This window comes from Epinephelus fuscoguttatus, linkage group LG6 (genome assembly GCF_011397635.1).
Source record: "Epinephelus fuscoguttatus linkage group LG6, E.fuscoguttatus.final_Chr_v1".
NCBI classification, from domain to species: Eukaryota; Metazoa; Chordata; class Actinopteri; order Perciformes; family Serranidae; genus Epinephelus; species Epinephelus fuscoguttatus.
In genome coordinates, this window is record NC_064757.1 from 14,437,186 (window position 1) to 14,456,373 (window position 19,188).

Here is a 19,188-nt window from a genome sequence, read left to right on the forward strand (position 1 = left end):
CTCACTGGGGTAGCACAGATGCAGTATCTGCAACGCTGCAAAACACTTTTTATGAATCGCCTGAAGGGTTTGTTTAATTTTGAACTGCCACCACTCAGAGATTTAACAAGATAACTTACTTCACACTTAATCAATATCATGAGAATCTTGTCTGTCAGTGAGATGTGGGTCACAGCTCGTCTTGTGTTACTTTTTAAGGTAAAATACTGATAGTTTGGAGGATACCTTCAGGTGGGAGAGACATCAAAAGCACCGCTAGTTCCATCACATGCTGCCAAGGTCAATTTGCATACATATCAAGGCAAACAGCGCCACCGTGTGGCCAGATGGCTGATAGTTTGGTGGCCGCCCAGCCAGGCTCATCAATTATTTATTAAACCTTCTCGCGTAACTGCCTGGTGGTGTGTTTGCTGTCAAAGTAAAATAAATAAATAAATAAATAAATGAATAAATAAATCTGTTTTCATATAATAAACTACAAAAGACTCATGCACCGTGTCACAGTGTTTTTTTTTCATGGAGGTAATATAATATTTCCTTTTCTCCTACTTTCAGCCTCCCAAAAATATAATAGGATTACATTCATTTGGTTTGTTTATCATGATGGTCTGATCAAATTTAATTGAGGGTGGACTAGTTTTACCCCCCTGAGGCAGAGTATGGGGGAGGGAGGGTGAGGAAGAGAAAGGCAGAGAGGTGGGAGAGGAGGAGAGGCGTATCCCAGTATCCGTGGATCTGTTACGCGTCTTTTGCGCTTGTGTGATGAGAAATATCGGCACAGAGTAAACCAAAAACAGTCACTTTTTACCTTTATTTTGTTGGACTTTAACTTCTCAGCGCTGGATTTTGGATCCAGTCTCACTTGGATTAAAACTTTTTAGACCTGACGCGCTCTCTTCCTATTTCTGTCGCCGGAATAACGCTGTTGGAGTAGGTGTGCTGCGTTTCTCATCTCCATCCAGCCGTCTCGACATCAGCGCACAGTAAGGTGGCTCAATGTTACTCTACACATGGAGACTTACAGAATGACCTAGCGGGTGTTTTACCAGAATTATCCAGGCTGGAGACGAGCTGATCGGTGTGATGAAGGATCGACTGGCTGAACTGAGTGCTGTAAGTGACTTCTCTTGCGTTAGTTGGATACAGATTGACAGGTGAAACCAACAAAGTCACCCACACATTTTTCTTTCAGGGTAGGACACGAGCAGAGGAGGATGTTGCAGTCGCAGTGGACAGAGATGGCTTCATGGAGAGCTTCTTTCGAAGGGTGGGTATCACTGCAACTTCCAGGGTGTGCACAGGTTTGGGGATGGCTGGGGGCAGATGATGATTCAAGATACCTGATGTGTTATTGATTGGTTCAGGTGGAAGAAGTCAGAGGACTCATCGATAAGATCTCCTACCAAGTGGAGGAGGTGAGGAAGATGCACAGCATGATCCTGTCTGCACCCAACCCAGATGACAGTAAGTGTGTGGAGACAGAGAGCATTTGATTGTCTTGATGTTTCATTTCTGCATTCAGTTTTAATGAGAACTGCTCGGCATGAGTTCAGCTTTTGAGGCACAGAGTGAAAATGTCTCTCTTCCTTTGTTACTTTTTCCTCCTCATTGTGAATGAATGGCTGCCCGGCTGGAAACCTGTAAAGGAAATGGCTCCATTTTGCCCCAGAACTCATTGTAGTTAAGGCTCAGACAGGGACCTTGTAACTGTCAGGGATTCCAACATGCTGTCATTTGCAGATGTTCGCAGGCACCAGCATATATTGTCTCCTACCAATCAGACACAGTTCTCAAGTATTTCTAAAGATTTAAAGCTCTATAACAACGACAACAGTGTTACTTCTGGATGCACTCAGCTCCTGGCTTTTGTTCAGTGTGTGAGCCTGAGGACCCTGCAAGACAAAGGGCCAGTTTACAGTGCCATGGCATCATCAGTGATTATGTTTAATGTAACACAGTACAGTGTTTTAAGATCCATGACGTGGAAAGGGTCACCAGGGAAAGAAACAAAGAGCTTTGTGCTGTGTGTGACCTCTGTAATATTGCCACAGGGTTGTTGCCAAGTTACAAGATGAAATCACAGTAAATTCAATATTTACTGGAGAGAGAGGCGCAGTGATTAGCTGGATGACATGATTTTTCCTCATCAGCAAACCAAGTCTGACGTGTTTCCCCGTTTGTGTCTGTGCAAAGGAACAAAGGACCAACTGGATGCACTGACCAACGATATCAAAGGGAACGCCAACGTGGTGCGAACCAAACTAAAATGTGAGTTGAACCATGGCGTGATTGTCACATTTACTGACTACACTGTAAAAAACTGATGTTGCCCACTGTTGTGTAATGTTTTATCGTAACTGTCTCTCTGTAAAGCCATGGAGCAAAGTATGCCCAAGGATGATGTTGCTAATAGATCGTCTGTTGACTTCAGGATCCAAAAAACACAGGTGAGGACACAGTTAGATGACGGTGAACTCCTCACATACACATAACCTATCCTGCTCATACATGACTGTCATTCAGTCAGTTGTACACAAACATCAGGAGGGAAATGGAGACAACTGTTACCTTTACCTGACACACTCTCTCTTTTACAAGATGTGTTTTTAGATTGGCTTCTTTGCATTGCTTTTGTTTGGGTGTAATTTTGAACCTCAAAGAGAAATACCCATAAAATGTACTTTTAATTCCAACACTACTTGTCTTTTATAAAACTGCTTTGTGGAGTATCAAGTCGTAAAAGTCTGCACTCTGAAATGCCCACGTTCTCACCCTCTGTCCTTGTGTCTTCACTTGTCCTCAGCACACAGTGCTGTCCAGGAAGTTTGTGGAGGTCATGACCCAGTACAATGAGACTCAAGTGTCCTTTCGGGAAAGAAGCAAAGGAAGGATCCAGAGGCAGCTGGAGATAAGTACGTGAAAAATAAATGGACCCTCTGAACTCTCATGGGGCTAGGAATTATGGGTTACATTTATAGAGTGGTCTTTGAAGCAATGATAATTAATGTAAATTACTTCTGCAAACAGGAAGTACTCTTGTTTTTCTAACACATCAATGGCTTCAAGTTGGTTGCTCGGTCAAGATTTGTAAATCAAGAGATAAAAGAGTGACAACTAAAACCTTGAAGCTGTGTTAGGACAGGATTCAGGAAACAGACCACACCGGTTTCCTCTCTGTGTCTCTGAGCACTAACCTAACTGTTGATAAACAGACACCAGCAGCAGGGCAGGGTTCTCTTTTGTGCACAAACCAAAGTCATAACTTACCATATCTAAACACTGGATTTTTGATGTTTTGTTAGTTTGGATGGAACCTTAAATGGTAACTTTAGTCTTTTTTAACCTGGACCTTATGTGGCTGTACTGGTTTTCCCATGTTTTTGTGCCTAAGTAACGAATGGCAACAACAATTTTTGACATTGGTCCAGTAGTCAGCTGGCAATAGTGAAACAGGCTGCAATGTTACCACTTGAGGCATGCTTGCATTGTCAATTTACATCCATTGAAAGTGCTTGTTTTTGCCACTGATTAGCTCAGATTGTTATTCTAAGTGTCTGACAAGATTACAGAAAGGATCCATACAGAGATAAACCTTTTTGTTAGAGAGTAAGATCCTTTTTGTTTAGCCATAAACAGCCCCAAAGTCGCCATCACAAAACCCACCAGACTCCTTTCAAATAAACAACAGTTTTATCATTGCCACTCACACTTCATTTAAAGCCAACAGATACAAAATAAAACTAACAAAACCATCTTGGTTGCTCTTCCTACTGTTCCAAGAATCACCAACTCTGATTTGGTTAAAAGAAACCTGGTGTCTGGTGGCTTGGGCTACAGCAATTTCAGGGCTGTTTCTGGTTTACCAAAAAGAATCTTACTCTTTAACAAAAAGGTCTATACTTGTAGTAATCCTTTCCATAATGTTGTCAGGCAGTAAGAATACCAATTTGAGCCTGTCAGTGGCAAAAACAAGCCATTCAGTGGATGTAAATTGCCCCAAGTGGTTACTTTGCAGCCTGTTGCACCACTGCCGGCTTTGGCGCTCCCACTCAACACAGGATCAGTTTCAAAAATTGTTGTTCCCAGTCACTTTGACAAAAAAAATAGGGTTAAAATTACAAATGTTACCCTTTAAATGAGTAGTAGTTGTCGTAGTAGGATTGGTCAAAGAATAGGATATACAGGAGAGCACCCACCAGTTATATAATGACGCATAAATACCAAGGGTTAGGTTGTGACAAACCAAAATGAATAAACATGTCTAGTATTAATGGGATGTGTAAAATAGCAGCATCTATCAAAACTACTTTTAGACAATATGAGATTTGGCATAGTGAAAAATGTGCATTCAACACATTTTTAGCATTCATAAAAACTTAATCATTTTAACTTGTGTTCAATGTGTTTGCTTTGGCAACCTGACCAAGTGATATTTTGCACCATTTGTCAGAGGGGTCTGTTCAGATCATCTCTGTTCAGAATTACAATGAAAAACAAATGCAGAGAAGGTGTGTATCAGGTGCATTGCATTATGCACATGAGTAACACGAGACAATAGTGAAAGGCAAAAAAATAGGACTGTCTCTCAGAGTCCCTGCGGCCAGCATTAATGAGAGGCTCTAGTTCTCAACACTGCAGACGGAAGAGCCTGATACTGGAGACGCCTCGTTGTGTTTGCGTTGTCCGGGAAACGGGCAGAGGGCTCAGCAGCCTGTGTAACAGTAGTTCACCTGTCTTTGACACGGCTGCATGAACCTCGGCCTGAGCTGTTGTGTGCTCACACCGTTCACTTACATCATTCAGAAGTGATCATTTTTAGTTGATGTGTATTGATGGGTTGTAATAGTTGCTTGTTTTATTGTGTTCGGCTCCGGCTCTCTGAGGATTAGCCAATGTAAAACGTGCGTGTCATACAGTAATCACCTGCACAGAGATCTGTCTCTCCAGGGAGGGTGTTGTACAAGAGGAGGCATGGCTCCAGGAAAAGAAAGCTTTCTGTTTATAGAGTTTCAGCAGCTGTTTCTCTTTGAGGGCTGCCGGCTTCCTTTGTTGCTCAGACACTTCTAAACTTAGTCACAAATACAACCCGTATCCACGAATAAGCCGAAAACCACATCAGGAGCTGACTGTAATTAAACATTGAATTATCTCAATTAGCAGTCGGCTGAGAAATGCATCATTACCAACTGTTGCTCTGAGATTTGTAGTTTACTCACAACATGTTTTGCTCTCTATGTTTAGTACTCGCCAGTATTACAAAGCCACCATCATTTGATTCTTTAAAACATGCTAACAAAAGTCTTCAATAGTAATTCTCAGTGTGTCTTATTTTATTGCTGTCAAACACATCATCATTTTTTTTCACATTTGGAATGAAGTCTTAATTTGTTGTTTCATTAAACAATACATCTGTCACTACTTGGGGAAAAGTCAACATTGTGTTTGTAACAGCGTCCCCTGGGTGGATAACAGAGACATTATTTTTCTGTCAGCTCAATCGATAGAGCTACAATGAGGCTTCTTCTCCTCACACAGTGGGCTTTACACACAGCAGCTTCACAACACTGTCAGACAAATGAATTACCCTGGGATCAGTATATATTGTACCAGGGCTAAGCACAGACATGTGGTGTTTACATGCTCAACATTAGTGTAACACACTACTCTGGGAGCTTTGTCTATAAAGTGTCAGAGTTGTGTATTATTGTTTTAAAAGCATGCTACTGTAAAATCTGACAAGCTGATCTTACTTCAAAAAAATCTAGGATAACAGTTGCCTTAATAGGTAAGTAAACATACCTACCTTATGTCAAGATATCTCTCCTTCATAAGTAAACATAACTTAAAGCTAACAGTTATATTTACTTACCTTTTTCAAGGCAGTTTCCTAGATGTTTTTAAATAAAATCAGTTTGTCAGATTTTACAGTCCCTAATTACAAGAGTGTGCATCAGATAATCGTTTAGTCACAGACAGCTGTATAAACCATAACCAAATTGGTAGGCATAACTAGTCTTCTGATAAATAATGGATCAAGAGAGCTCAGTCCACTGGCCTTCCATATTTTAATGATAGATGCTGAATCTAAGGTCCAGAGCAAGAATAAAGGGGCATCTCATGACTCAAGTTTCTCCTAACAAGCTTGCTGCAGCCTTTTCACTGTAAAATCTTCACAGATCTGTAAATTATATCTTATTTTCTCCAATAGCAGAAACCACATCACGTGTCTACTCCAGTTTCTGGTGTTTTGGAGCTACCATTTCTTCATCTAAAAAAAATATCCCAATGTGAAATCTGGGGCATCTTTAGATCATGGATCCAGACTTACTTAAAGGTCATTACACACAAGAATATTTAACAAACCTTTCTTAAAGCACTACCTGAATCCAAGATTTTTATGTTCGCTAATATGCTGTCTATGACCATCAATGGCTATGTTTTAGCGATTTAAAACAAATGTGGGCCAGGGGCGTAAAGCGAAGTGGCAATGGCCCTTCCCTTCTTCCTGCCCCCAGCTTCTGGCACCCTTGCTCAAACCTTATCAATCTTTGAACTTGGCCTTGCTTCTGGTCTGAACTACACACTTGCAAAATTTCATGAGCCAAGGATGTAAAGCAGAGGGTTAATGGACCGCTCCCTACTTTCAACACTCTTTCTCTGGTCCCCTTAGTCAGACAACACCCATCATCAACCTCAACCTTCATTTTGATCTCAACTACACACCTGTAGAGTTTCATGAATGCATCTTGCACAGTTGTGACGCTATCACATTGACAAAATTTGTCCACAGACAGACAGACAGACAGACAGACAGACTATAAACACCTTGCAAAATACACAAAACAGCTTCTGTGGTAGTTCCTGCTACAACTGGTGTCACCAGGACCACATATCGCCTTGATGACACACACACACAGACTCACAAGGTGAAAACAATACCAGCTGTCGCAATGTTGTCACTGCTGGTAACACCAACAGGGCTTGTTTTGCATTTTTCACCATTAGAATAAAACTGTTGTAGTATGATATTTTAAAAACCAGAGGCTGGCTAAGGACAACCAGTTAAACAGTTCAAGAAACCAGCATGTCAGAAGCCCAGGCCCCATGCATTTCCTTGCCATGAGTAGTGTATCAAATGGATAATCGTTGTCTGCTATGTATTATTTTAGCTGGAAGAGTGACCACCAATGAAGAACTAGAGGGCATGTTAGAGAGTGGAAATCCATCCATCTTCACATCTGATGTAAGTTTGCTCATACTTTACTGTGTAGTATACTGTTATTGTGTTGCTGTTACTGCCATCTAGTGGTGGAGGAGGAGTAAATCATTTGGGGTGTGGTAGTGCGCTACTTGGCTTTTTTTTTTTTTTTTACACACAGCTGGGAACATTTGTTTGGTGTTTTTGGATTAATTATTTTACCTTGTCCCTCTATCTGTCTCCCTCAGATCATTTCTGATTCCCAGATCACACGTCAGGCCTTAAATGAGATAGAATCTCGACATCAGGACATCATGCGCCTGGAGTCGAGCATCAGGGAGCTCCATGCAATGTTCATGGATATGGCAATGCTGGTAGAAACTCAGGTAACAGCTACATGTAATTTGAGGGGTTCATCAATAAATGCTGCTCTTTACAAGTTAGAAATTTAGTATTATTATTAACCAATGCCTAATTATATCTAATTTGTGATACTTAACAGTCACTATGTGTATTTACCAATATTACCAAGACAAAAGTCTGATTATTTGATTTACAGGGAGATATGGTGAACAACATTGAGAAGAACGTCTCCAATGCGGCCGAATACATTTGTAGTGCAAAAGAAGAGACCAAAAAAGCAGTGAGATACCAGAAAAAATCCCGGAGGGTATGTATTCCCTTTTAATTCCATGTTGCCTAATAGCCACAAAAAACATTTGTAAATGTCAGTTGTACAATATAACCACTTTAAACTACTCTAAACATATGAATGTGTTTATGCTTTGTGTAAATGTTGTTATGGCACTGGTACTACTTTTAATTGGAGTTGAAATAACACCCTCTCCTTCCCTTGGCAGAAATACATTATCCTTGCCTTTGCTCTGTTGATCCTGCTTGCTGTCATTGCACTAATTGTTGGCCTGTCTGTTGGACTAACCAAACCCCCTGTATGAGAACTGCTGTGATTACAGCGCGAGGTAACACTACATACATCCAGCAACTTACACTCCTTAAAAGGGAACTTCACCCATTTAAAAATTCATACATGTTATTCTGACTATTTGGGTACATTTTATGTTCTACAATAGTATGAATGAATGACTGACTTTACTTTACGCAAAACAAAAATTGAAAACAGAACAAATATAATATCAATATAGTGCACGTTTGGCTAGAAAAAAGGAAACAAACATTCTGTGGGTCCACAAAATCAGTCTTCCATTCATTGTCTATTGAGCAGCTCTAGACTTTGTACCCTATGACATCACAAGTTTGAGACTTAGGGCGCATTCACACCAGGATAGTCTGGGGGACTCGGTTCGATAGGGCAGGGAATACCAAAAGATTTCACAACTTCATTTGGTTTGGTTCACTTTCACACTGCACTTTTTAATGTGGACAACGTCACGCAGTTACAACAGCTGCTCTTTTGGGGGCCGTATTGCCTGAAACAACCACTGACCAGGAAGAAAAAAGCATGAGGAAGAAGAAAACCCGGCTCATCGATGGGCCAGGACCGAAAACGGAAATCCACCTCCTTTAGCCGGTGTGGTCACCACAAAACCAATGGAGCAACACCACATTTATGCAGTCTTTCTGTTTTTACTTTGGTGTTCAAACCTAATTGTTTTTTACCTCTGCTTCTCCGGGTTTCGCGCTTTTGGCTTTGTTATTTTTCTCCCCAAAATGCACTGTGCTCTACTTCACTTTCACCCTTTGGTTCACTTCCCTTCTTTGGTTCACTTCCTTTCTTTGGCTCGCTGGATAGTCCGTTTAGATAACCCACCGTAAGCCTACTGCACCAGGGTTCACTTGCAAGTGAACCGAGGCCCTCAGTTTTCAGGTGGACCAGGGTTTGCTCGTTTGGTCCATACCAGAGTTCGAATGAGCATTCACACCACTCCAAACAAACTGAACTATCCGTAGAAATGGACCAGGGTTTGTATAAAGTGGACCAAACAGCGCCAGTGCGAATGCGTCCTTATTTTAGTTTGAGCCACATTTCTGGCTTTTAGAAAGAGTAGCTCATGTCCACAAATATTGTTTGACTTTTCCTAGGCTGTGGAAAAAAAAACATATTTGGATTTTTAATTCAGGTGGTGTTCCCCTTTAAACACAACATTCATCCATCCATCCATCCATCCATATATCCATGAATTCATCCAATAATTTAGCTGTTGAATGGTTTAAAGCAGTGATACTCAACTTGTGGCTTTTGGGCCAAAACAGGTGCGCCTAAGGGTGCTGGGTGGTCTGCCAACCATTTTCTAAATCACAGTGAAAATAAATAGATCCACATTGGGAATTTTCTCGTACTTTGAATGTAGATAATGTGCCAGGGTGCATTAAAAGCATCAAAATAGAGCTCATTTTTCAGAAAAGTACCAGAGGAGGATTCCCTCATGCCGACAGAAGTCTGGGCTAAGCCTGGATTTTTGATTTGATGTTCTCAAATCCTAGAAACGTCCCTGCATACACCTGACCTGTGTGGGGCTACTGTCACTGGATTTACCTCTTAGCAAAGATTAGTGAGGACAGCAAATGTTGGATGGTTGAAAACAGGCAGTTCATTTATTTATGATAAATATTATTAATGCCTGTTTATTAACCGTCCCCTGGCCTCATGTCATTTTGCAAAAGTGGCCTCCAGGCAAAGCAAGTTGAGTATCCCTGGTTTAAAGGATATGTAATGCAGTTCTGACTCCTCTTCCCTTCTCTTCTTCACAGAAACTTCTCTGCCTTGCCATCTGTGGGGTCACAGGCTTACTCCTTTTACTCATCATAATATTTGGGAGTCTTTGAGTGATGGATTATTTGAGTCTCACCCTCACAGCAGTCAGGGAGTCAGCTCCTGTAGTGATGAAACTTCAGTAGCTTCATAATGAAACAAAAATAAGTCATTCACTATCCAGCAGCATTACAGAGAGGATCTCTTGACCACACTGAAGTGTAAGTATAATGTGTGTGTGTGATCCACTTTGCACCAGTAACTTCAGACCTCATGATTCACTGTTCTGGAGCGCTTCTGTACAGCTAGAACAAAGCATCCTGTCAGCATACATCCCTTAGCAGTGATATGATGAACACTGACAGCACATCAGATTTATATACTGGTGTGCGTTCTGTATTGCTGCATTTTTTTTTTCATGTTATGTATCATTCTCAGACATTTCTTGATCTCATCACTGTAAAGGATGTTTTTGAAATAACTCTTTTCACCCTCTTGCTTAGATTTAGAAGAGAAGATTGATATGCCTGTATGATGAATATGAAGCTATCACTAGCAGCCAGATAGCTTAGCTTAGCTTAGCATTAAGACTGGAAACAGAAAAACAGCTAGCCCGACTCTGCCAGGAGTAATATGGCACATATTACTGCCAGACGATTTCTTGGACAAGCACGGTGACTTCCTGGAGTCTTGTTGTCATCATGAGGTTGTCAGGTGGAAGCTCCAGGTGGTCATTTAACCTTTCGTAAAATCCACAGTATGTCAGTTTTACACTTCTGTTTGTGGACAGATTAAACAAACAACGTATAACATGGTAGTAAGTAAGCCTTAGAGATGGTGGTTGGCTGAGGTTGTTGTCTTTGGACAGAGCCAACCTACCTGTTTCCCTTTGCTCAGAGTCTTTGTGCTATGCTAAACTTACCAGCTGCTGGCTGCAGCTTCATATTTAGCCTACAGAGTGATATTCATCTTCTCATCTTACTCATGACAAGAAAGTCATTAAGCTTTTTTTCCCAACATGTTGCTATTTTAATGCCTTAATATTCAAAAGATATAGTGACAATTCTCTTTATAAACTGATTGTATGATTTGTGTTTACATATATGCTCCTCTTCTCTTAAACCTTCTGTATATTCACTGTAATTCATGTGAATTGAATGTAAAACGACTACAGCTCAGGAGTCCTTTAGAAATAGAAAATTGTAAAAACAAATAGGCCTATATATATTCTCTGTAAGCATTTCTAGTTAACCATCTCAATCAGAAATATTTTCAGATCAGTCGAACAGAATTCATGTCATTCAGTAACTCTAAAGCAGCATCCATACTAAAGTGCCTTGTTGACATTTAATATGAAACCTTAACTTATTAAATATATTTATCATGATTATGGTGTGCTATGACTGAAATATTAATTGTGACAAAAGTCATACTACAACGTAGGACTCTTGGATGATGTTATTCAAGAGCACACTTTCATTTTAATTTGTTCGATTATTTTTTATTTGTGAGTGATATCCTGTATTTTATATTGAAACAGAATTATTAAGTAATGTAATTAAAGATGAGTAAAAAGTCTTTGCAGCGTGTGTCGTTTCTTTATTTTCTTACATGTTGAAGTTGAATTTATTAGTCATAAATACAGGATCACTTTGAAATTGCAAACACGTCTGAATTTGTCAGAAGTTATTTTATCAGTTTTAACAGGCCAGATATTTGGAGGTTCAGTTTGTTTATAGGGAAACAGAAAGAAGCACAGGGTGCTGTTTACTTCAGGACTAATGAGCACTTTGCACAAAGCGCTTGACTTCCGTGTAATCAACCAAACAAGATTAGTGAAGAAAGTGGAAGTAGGTCCCCGGAGGGCGAGTTCTTTTCTCTCTTTGAATTAGATCAAAGGAAACTTCAGAGGTGCACTTAGAGTGAAATGCCAGTGAATGTCCTTAAAATCTGTACATGAGGGTGTTTTCAGGTCACTGAGCAAGACATCCTACATGTCATCTCAAGTGATATTATGAACTGTGATTTAACTTGGACGCAGCAGTTTATTTGGATGAGTCATTCCTGTGGCGAGTTGTAGGTGTGGGAAGCGTTGGTAAATGAATGCAAGTCTGTAGAAATAATATTATTAGTAGAGGCAGGGAGGGTTAGCGTGTTGTTGTTTTGAAAAATATGATGAAATAATTCATTAGTGAAGTGTAGGCTTACACCATATTCTGTATTGTAGCCTGTGAGAGTACACTGTGTGACAGCCAGCAGGACTGAGAATGATCAAAATATGTTTGTGGAGCAGGCTGGCTTACTATAATAACCCACAGATATTTATACTTTCTATGTGTTGAAAATGTTCTTTGAAGCACATTTGCACAGTTGGTATCCTTAATGGTGCATTACTGGCTCCTTCTGGATATAGTCATTCTCAACGTCCATTTTTTCCCCAAATCATATAATTAGTCCAGTAGCTCTCATAACGTAAATAGCAATTTTATGCTCCACATTCTAATATACTTCTGCAGCAGCCTCTACTCGCCCTGTTTTCTGTAATTGTGTCATCATCACTTAACTTTATTCTGTGTATTTTCTGCATGTTGTTAGAAAATGCTTTGCTGTATCTTTTTCATGACATGACTATTTCTTTTTTGGTTACCTCTTTTGCCGATATGTCTGCTTTTCATTGCCAAGGATGTTTGAACGGGATGGGCTCCACATGAATGTGATATTTTTTCCTTGACTAAGTATTCTTGAGTTGGTGAGCAGGAGTTTATAAAGCAGATCCTGATGATTACTTGCTTACATGTCTTAATGCCTGTGAGCACCTGTTCAGACAGTTTTATTGGCATCAACACAAGCAGTTAAACACTCAACAAATCTGTGGGGGATCCCACGCTTTACAAAAGTGACACATCCTCTTCCTCCATCATCTCGCCTAACTACCACATATCCACCATATAAAACAAAATCCAAGTTGGGCTTAAACCAAGACTCTTGACAATGTCTGGTTCCTCTCTTCTACTAACTATAAACTGTTAAGAGCTTGCCCAACTTTTCCGTCACACTTGTGTTGCAGGTCCACCTCAATCTTCTCTTTCCTTTGCATATCTTATGAAATCTAAAAAAAATATAGCTCCTATGGGAAAACTTTTCTCTCAAACTCCATCTCAGTCTCCTTTTGCTGACTCTCTTTTTAACTGAACTATTCCACACTCAAGTTCTCCACTGCTTCCTCCATATTAACATATTAATTGAGAGGAAGACTACTCCGGAAATTACCCCCTTGCAATTGCCGAACCTCTGTTCGCCCACTTTTCTCACTACTTTGACTTTTCAGACACTTATCATTTTCTTTGCCTTCTCCATCTGCTCTTCAGTTTTACATCCTATTAACAAGTTTCCATCTCCCAAAACTCCAGCATATTTGACTTCTCCAACTTGCCCTCCAATGATTTTATTTGCTTTAGCTAATCGACTTTCTTTACTCCCCCCTCCCTCGAATCTTATCACTACATTAAGCAATCCTGTCTTCGGGTCCTTCTCGTCACCCTCTCTGTTCCATGTGAGCTAGCTGCATCTTTTTGCCTCCTCTTCATGGATCTTCATGGACACTGTAAAAATTTGGGGCTCAGCTCAAATGTTATGTCCAGGGGCACACTCCCCCTGGAAGATTTTTCCCTATTTAAAGCAGCTATATGCACTATTTCTCAAGCCATTTGAGATATTAGAATGCCTAAAAATATGTACACCATTTGGGGAAAACATGATAGTTGCTAAGGGAAAAAAAACATCCTGTTGAGCCAACATCCTATTTTGTATTTAGCTGTTCTCCAGCTGTCTTCATTATTCTGAAACCGTAACACAATAAATGTTGAGGATGACTAATTTTCACTCCTGCCACTTAAAAGCAGGCAAATATTGTCTGATGTTACTAATTTTTTCAAGTTACACTGGTAGAATAGTAATTTGGCATAAACAGCATTACTAATTTTGTAACCTATTTTTGTTATACTATGCTGGAGTAGAGTTCACAGAATGAATGTTTAGCTGACAAATCTGCTACATTTTAATCCATGCCATATAATCTGGACTGCTCTATTTACAAATCAAAGATCCCCAACAATGGCAAGTAGATGTGGTCTTCAGTATGCTGAATTGAATATAATTACTCAGTTATTAGATTTTTTAGGGAATAGCATAATCCTGCATTTACTGGCGCATGGAATAGTGTATATTGGCAGGACTGTTTATTGTGTCACCCCGTACAAATCTGGGATCCTCTCATGAGAGACCCAGATTGCTCCATTGTCCTACTACAGGTCAGAAACTCAAACATTACCCATCTATAACTCCTTGACTCTTCAGGAGGAATCATATGAGGGATGCCAGCTACTAGTTCTGTGCTGCTGTTAATTGTCTGCACAGTAACTGTGTAATAGGCCTACTGGCAAAAGAACTCTATTGAATTGTCTCTGGTGCTGGTAGTGTAACAGTCAGAAATGGTTTTTCTTTGGTACAGCTGACTTGCCACAGTCGTCTTGGACCCCGTGCTGTGTCAAAGTTCCCCATTAAAGTGTTTCCCTCCTGTTTAAAGATGTACCACCCACCTCCGTGGTTCATGGTGGTTTGGTTCAGATTAAGTAGGGAAACACATACCTACAGGGAGGCAGTCTTGGCACAGCACATGTTCCTGAACACATTTTCAGGGCAAGATTTTTTTTGTGTGTGTGGTGTGCCTTTATTTGACCAATTCAGCTTGTTAAACACATATTTACTAGTTACACTTACATGTACTTAAGTAAGTCATTCTTTTTCCAGAGAAAAATGATTAGGCTACCTTTACTCTGCAACATTTGACTACATGCACATCATTTAGAGCAGTGATACTGAACCATAGGGTGCTGGATGGCCTGCTGATCATTTTCAAATTCACAATGAAAATAAACTGATGCACACTGGGATTTGTGTGTGTGTGTGTGTGTGTGTGTGTGTGTGTGTGTAATGCATGAAAAAGCATTAAAATAAAGCTTGTTTATCTGAAGAAAGTGCCAGGGGAGGATCCCCTGGATGAGGTCCCAGTTAAACCCTGAATGTCCTCAAATCCTGGAAACGCCCCTGTATACACTTGACCTGTGGGGGAGCTGCTGCCACTATGTTTGTCTCATGACAGTAAACGGCGAAAGATTAACAACTGCCAATTCCTTTACGATAAAAATACTGACAAATATGAGTAATATGTTTGTTAACTGGCCCCTGACTTCCTGTCATTTTGAAATAGGGGGCCCCTGACAAAACAAGCTAAGTAGCCTATCCCTGCCTGTGAACCTGGGTAGGCTCTGTTAGCCACGCCCCTCATGACCCTGTTAGCACGCTAATGCTTACAGCTGGACATTCAGGTGAGAGAGAGCAGACTTTTTGTCGGAGGCAACAAGACCACAGCACAGAAAGCAGCGAGCTTCGGGTAGAAGCCTGGTTTGAGGTCAGTACAGCGAGTGTACCTGTTGTGTTAGTGCTGACACATTTAATACAACATACACACAGTAGCTTGCTTCATCCTTCAAAACTATTACTGCATTCTGACATAATGTAAATATCCGAGCTAAGCTAGGCTAACGGTTGCTCACCTTCCCAGTTTTATTAGCAGTTAAACGCAGTCTAATGATGGTCATTTATGTAACCTGACGAAGAGAGTAGTAGAACAAATGTGTATGCACGAATAAAAACAAGAGAGACTATTTTTATTATAGCCTATGTGGGCATGACTAATACAATTTCAGCCACAGTTGATTTTCCCCAGGTAAAAGTGAAGAAGTGAACACACCTGTCATATAACTTTCTCCTAATTAGCCTCAGTGAGTCATGTGATAGCTAGGCCTTTTAGACGTTTTCAGTAAGATTAGAGACTGATAACCACTTCTGTATTTGTAGTAATACTACTACTACTACTACTACTACTAATAATAAATTCGATTTATATAGCATTTTTCTGGATAATCAAAGACACAAAGACAACAAAACAAAAAAAAAATACAATCCAAAGATGAAATAATTCATAAGAAGGGAAACAAGGCAGAAAGGAAGAAGAAGAAACAGTTTTGGAGTTTTGAAGAGGTGTGTTTTAGGGATTTCCTGAAGGTGGAGAGTGAGGGGGAGTTTCTGACGCCTTTAGGGAGTAAGTACCAGAGGGTGGGAGCAGCCCTGTCCCCCCAGGTGTGATGGCTAGTCCTGGTGGGTGGTGGTGGGACAGGTAGGGGGTAGCCAGGCTGTGGAGGACTTTTTTTTTAGGGGACAATGAGGAGGTTAAAGTGGTTCCTATATTTGGAAAGACCTGGATGTGGGGGCTAATACCTGATCTGTGGGGGTCTGTGATAAGAACATCTGTAGAGTATCTGTTGAGCGTACATCTGTAGGGACACTGGCACGTTGATGTTCTTTCTATTTACATCGACACAACAGACATGATACATGCTTGATATACATGATTTTAGGGCTGGGTCATGTGGAGAAAATAAAATATCACAATATTGTTGACAAAATACCTTTATCAATATTGCGACAATATTATAGGTTGACTATTGGTGCTTCCATGAAATATCTACGCAAGATCTTTGATAATCACAACATTAATATATCTATATCTCTCATGGAGTGGCAATGCTTCACAGCCACCAGAGACAAACAGGGCATCCAAGCTACTAAACCTACAATACTGGATATTTGGCAAGTGGAATCTCTGACTGTACAAAGCCTGTTACACTCTCACTGGATCCCAAATTAGATCCTGTGTATACAGTTTCGAACATCTCGTGTGTGCAGATATAACCTTCTAGACCTTAATATATTAAAAGCTGCCGGAGACTCTTACATAATGAAGTGCAGAGGACTGTTTGGAATGACTAAACGGGCACCAAACATTTATCTAACCAGTGAGAAGAAAACAGAGAACCTCATATAGCAGTCTCTCTCAAACTGATGCAGGAGGCGTCGCATTGCTTGGCCTTCAGAGAAGCGACTCTGATTGTATTTGAAGGCTCTAGAACAATTTTTATGTTAGAGTGTGCACTATATCAGATATACTATCTCTGCTCTTAAAAGAAGAGTGAATTGCATAGCACAATAGAGTGCTTGGTCTTACTGGGACTGGAGCTGACAGGGAAGGAAATTCCAGCGGCTAATAGTCTCCTCTGCAGTGGTTTAGGAGAACGTTGGCCGGGGTGACCTGGTGGAAACTGCACTGTTACTGATGACCGGATCACTGGATGTTTTAATTGCTGCCTCATTTCTGCTGGCGCCTGGCTTATCCTGCATCAGAGGTCAGTGGTAGTAAAATATTAAACATATCTACTGGATTTTGTAGTGTTATTAGTCTGTAATGGAGTTATAGCCAGCAGGGCTGCTGTGAATCACAGTTTTAACATCAATGAAAATTTGAACTGTAAGCTCCAGTTGAATTATGCGGACAATCTGAATATCTTATTACTTTTAAATATCATGGTTTTCACCTAGCCATGCATTTGCAAAACGTGTAGATTTGATAAATAAAAAAAAACCCCTACCCTTTGCATCATTTCTACAGTGACACTGTTTAAAGCTGTTTACATTTCCACATGGATGTGATGCGATAATCTTTTAAATGTAATGAACAAAAACAGCATAAAATGGTTTCCAGAAGAAATAAACTCATCCTTTAAACATACAGTAATTTTTTTACATGCAGCTCTTGCCTGTTTTTTTATTCACCAAATGTCATTTTAGATGGTTTTGTAGTTTCATGTATTTCCTGTGGCAGCTGTGCCGTCTTTTCTGTCTGTGTGTGTACTGACAATAATCCAACATCCATTATTATGTAACTCTGCTGAATACAGATATTTATAATCTGAACATGCTGGAGTTATGACATCATCCGGCACTGCTGACCATGACAAGCGTTTGGGGAAGCATGCAAACCGGTCTGTCATGGTAGGTTATTGCTTGTAACAATCAGGGAATGTATCACTGAGATGTAATGCGATTGATGCGTGGCTTAACTTGATATCTGTTTTTTTATGCGCCAGGGGACAATGGGTTGTCAGAAGACTTTCAAGGTGGAGAAACTCCTGAAACAGTCTCAGTGGGAAGTAGCGTGGAGCCAGAGGCAAAGGTTAGTTACGACGAAGAGGAACAGCCGGATGAGAGGCACAGATAAGGTGAGCGTGGCGTGTTGTTTGCCTCTGTGTTGGTTGTAAAGCTTTCGATGAATAAGCTTTGATTCAGCTGCGTCTGGACAGTGCCGGGATCAGCACTTGTTGATGCCTGCAGCCATAATCTGACCTCACACTGCACTCCTCAGCCAAGGCTCTTTACTGTCACCAAGGCTCTTCATTAAAAAATGCAACCATATGTGGCAATCAGTGATTGTGTTTTCATCTCTTATTTGGATGATTTAGCTACCAAACAAACAAGATTTTGTAATGCTTTATTTATTGTAAGTGGTATTTGCTTGTTTACAAAGAGATTACCCAACATGCCATTATGTAATATGCATTTCACTAAATACAGTGTAAAATATACTGTGTCTACAAATTAATTAAATTTGGGCAGGTTTGATTTGCATTAGTTTATAATAGTAGATCCCCACATCTAAACATGTATGTTTGGTAACTTACTTACTTATCTAGTTACTTTGTTTGTAACCATTATATGACATACCAGCCGTGGGTTAAAATAAGAGAGAAAGTAAACATTGTAAACCACAAGTGAAGACAAGAAGCTCAGGAGTTAATCAAGTGTATTAACGCTGACATTTTTTAACACTTAATTGTTGTGGCATTTAACTACCAGTAGTACATTCCTGTGTTCGATAGCCTCACAGTTAAGAGTCTAATTAAGAGAACAGAACTGATTTGCAATTAGTGTTCAAGCATTCGTGGTGCAGAAATGAGATGACACAAATGAAAATGCAGCTCTTACATAGATGTGCAAAATGCAGATGGTTTGGCTAATGGCCTGAATATCTTATATCAGTGTACATGTACAGATTAACAGTCAGTCTGTCATCACAGAGTGGTGTATGTTTTTGTATTGCGTGTGTGTGAAACCACGTGAGATGTGGAGATGGGTGTTGGATTTTAGAAGAGTACACTGTTAATTGTTTTAAGCTGGTTTGATTTAAAATCATTATTTCCCCTGGTGCTTAAAAATACCATATAACGATATAAGATAATAAATTAATAAGTTAAGTAACAACTGCTCTGTCACACGGACTAAAAATTAGAGATACTTTATTATT

The 19,188-nt window shown here is 40.1% G+C and overlaps 2 protein-coding genes across 3 annotated transcripts in view; both read left to right on the top strand.

The window, feature by feature from the left end:
• The first annotated feature begins 733 nt into the window (after positions 1-733).
• Positions 734-11,507, top strand: stx2b (syntaxin 2b). 2 transcript variants are annotated; one of them, XM_049579081.1, is made up of 11 exons: positions 734-1,113; positions 1,193-1,267; positions 1,365-1,464; positions 2,194-2,268; positions 2,374-2,447; positions 2,804-2,912; positions 7,170-7,243; positions 7,447-7,584; positions 7,758-7,868; positions 8,059-8,178; positions 9,929-11,507. In XM_049579081.1, exons 1-10 carry the CDS (start codon positions 1,084-1,086, stop codon positions 8,152-8,154), a joined length of 882 nt encoding a protein of 293 aa, XP_049435038.1. In that variant the 5' UTR covers positions 734-1,083; the 3' UTR covers positions 8,155-8,178; positions 9,929-11,507. The 2 variants fall into 2 exon arrangements, with proteins under 2 accessions (XP_049435038.1, XP_049435040.1); XM_049579083.1 differs by lacking the exon at positions 8,059-8,178.
• Positions 11,508-15,280: 3,773 nt separating this feature from the next.
• The window catches only part of rimbp2b (RIMS binding protein 2b), a 108,147-nt gene continuing 104,239 nt past the window's right edge, over positions 15,281-19,188 (top strand). Inside the window, exons 1-4 of the mRNA XM_049579071.1 lie at positions 15,281-15,399; positions 17,111-17,233; positions 17,786-17,879; positions 17,975-18,106. Coding sequence (XP_049435028.1) covers positions 17,814-17,879; positions 17,975-18,106 — 198 coding nt within the window. The 5' untranslated portion in view covers positions 15,281-15,399; positions 17,111-17,233; positions 17,786-17,813. The remainder of the gene's footprint in view (positions 15,400-17,110; positions 17,234-17,785; positions 17,880-17,974; positions 18,107-19,188) is intronic.

Coding starts and splice junctions, on each gene's coding strand:
- stx2b (XM_049579081.1), top strand. CDS start 1,084: ATGAAGGATCGACTGGCTGAACTGAGTGCT. Junction 1,114..1,192: donor GACTGGCTGAACTGAGTGCT/GTAAGTGACTTC, acceptor TTTTTCTTTCAG/GGTAGGACACGAGCAGAGGA. Junction 7,244..7,446: donor CATCCATCTTCACATCTGAT/GTAAGTTTGCTC, acceptor TGTCTCCCTCAG/ATCATTTCTGATTCCCAGAT.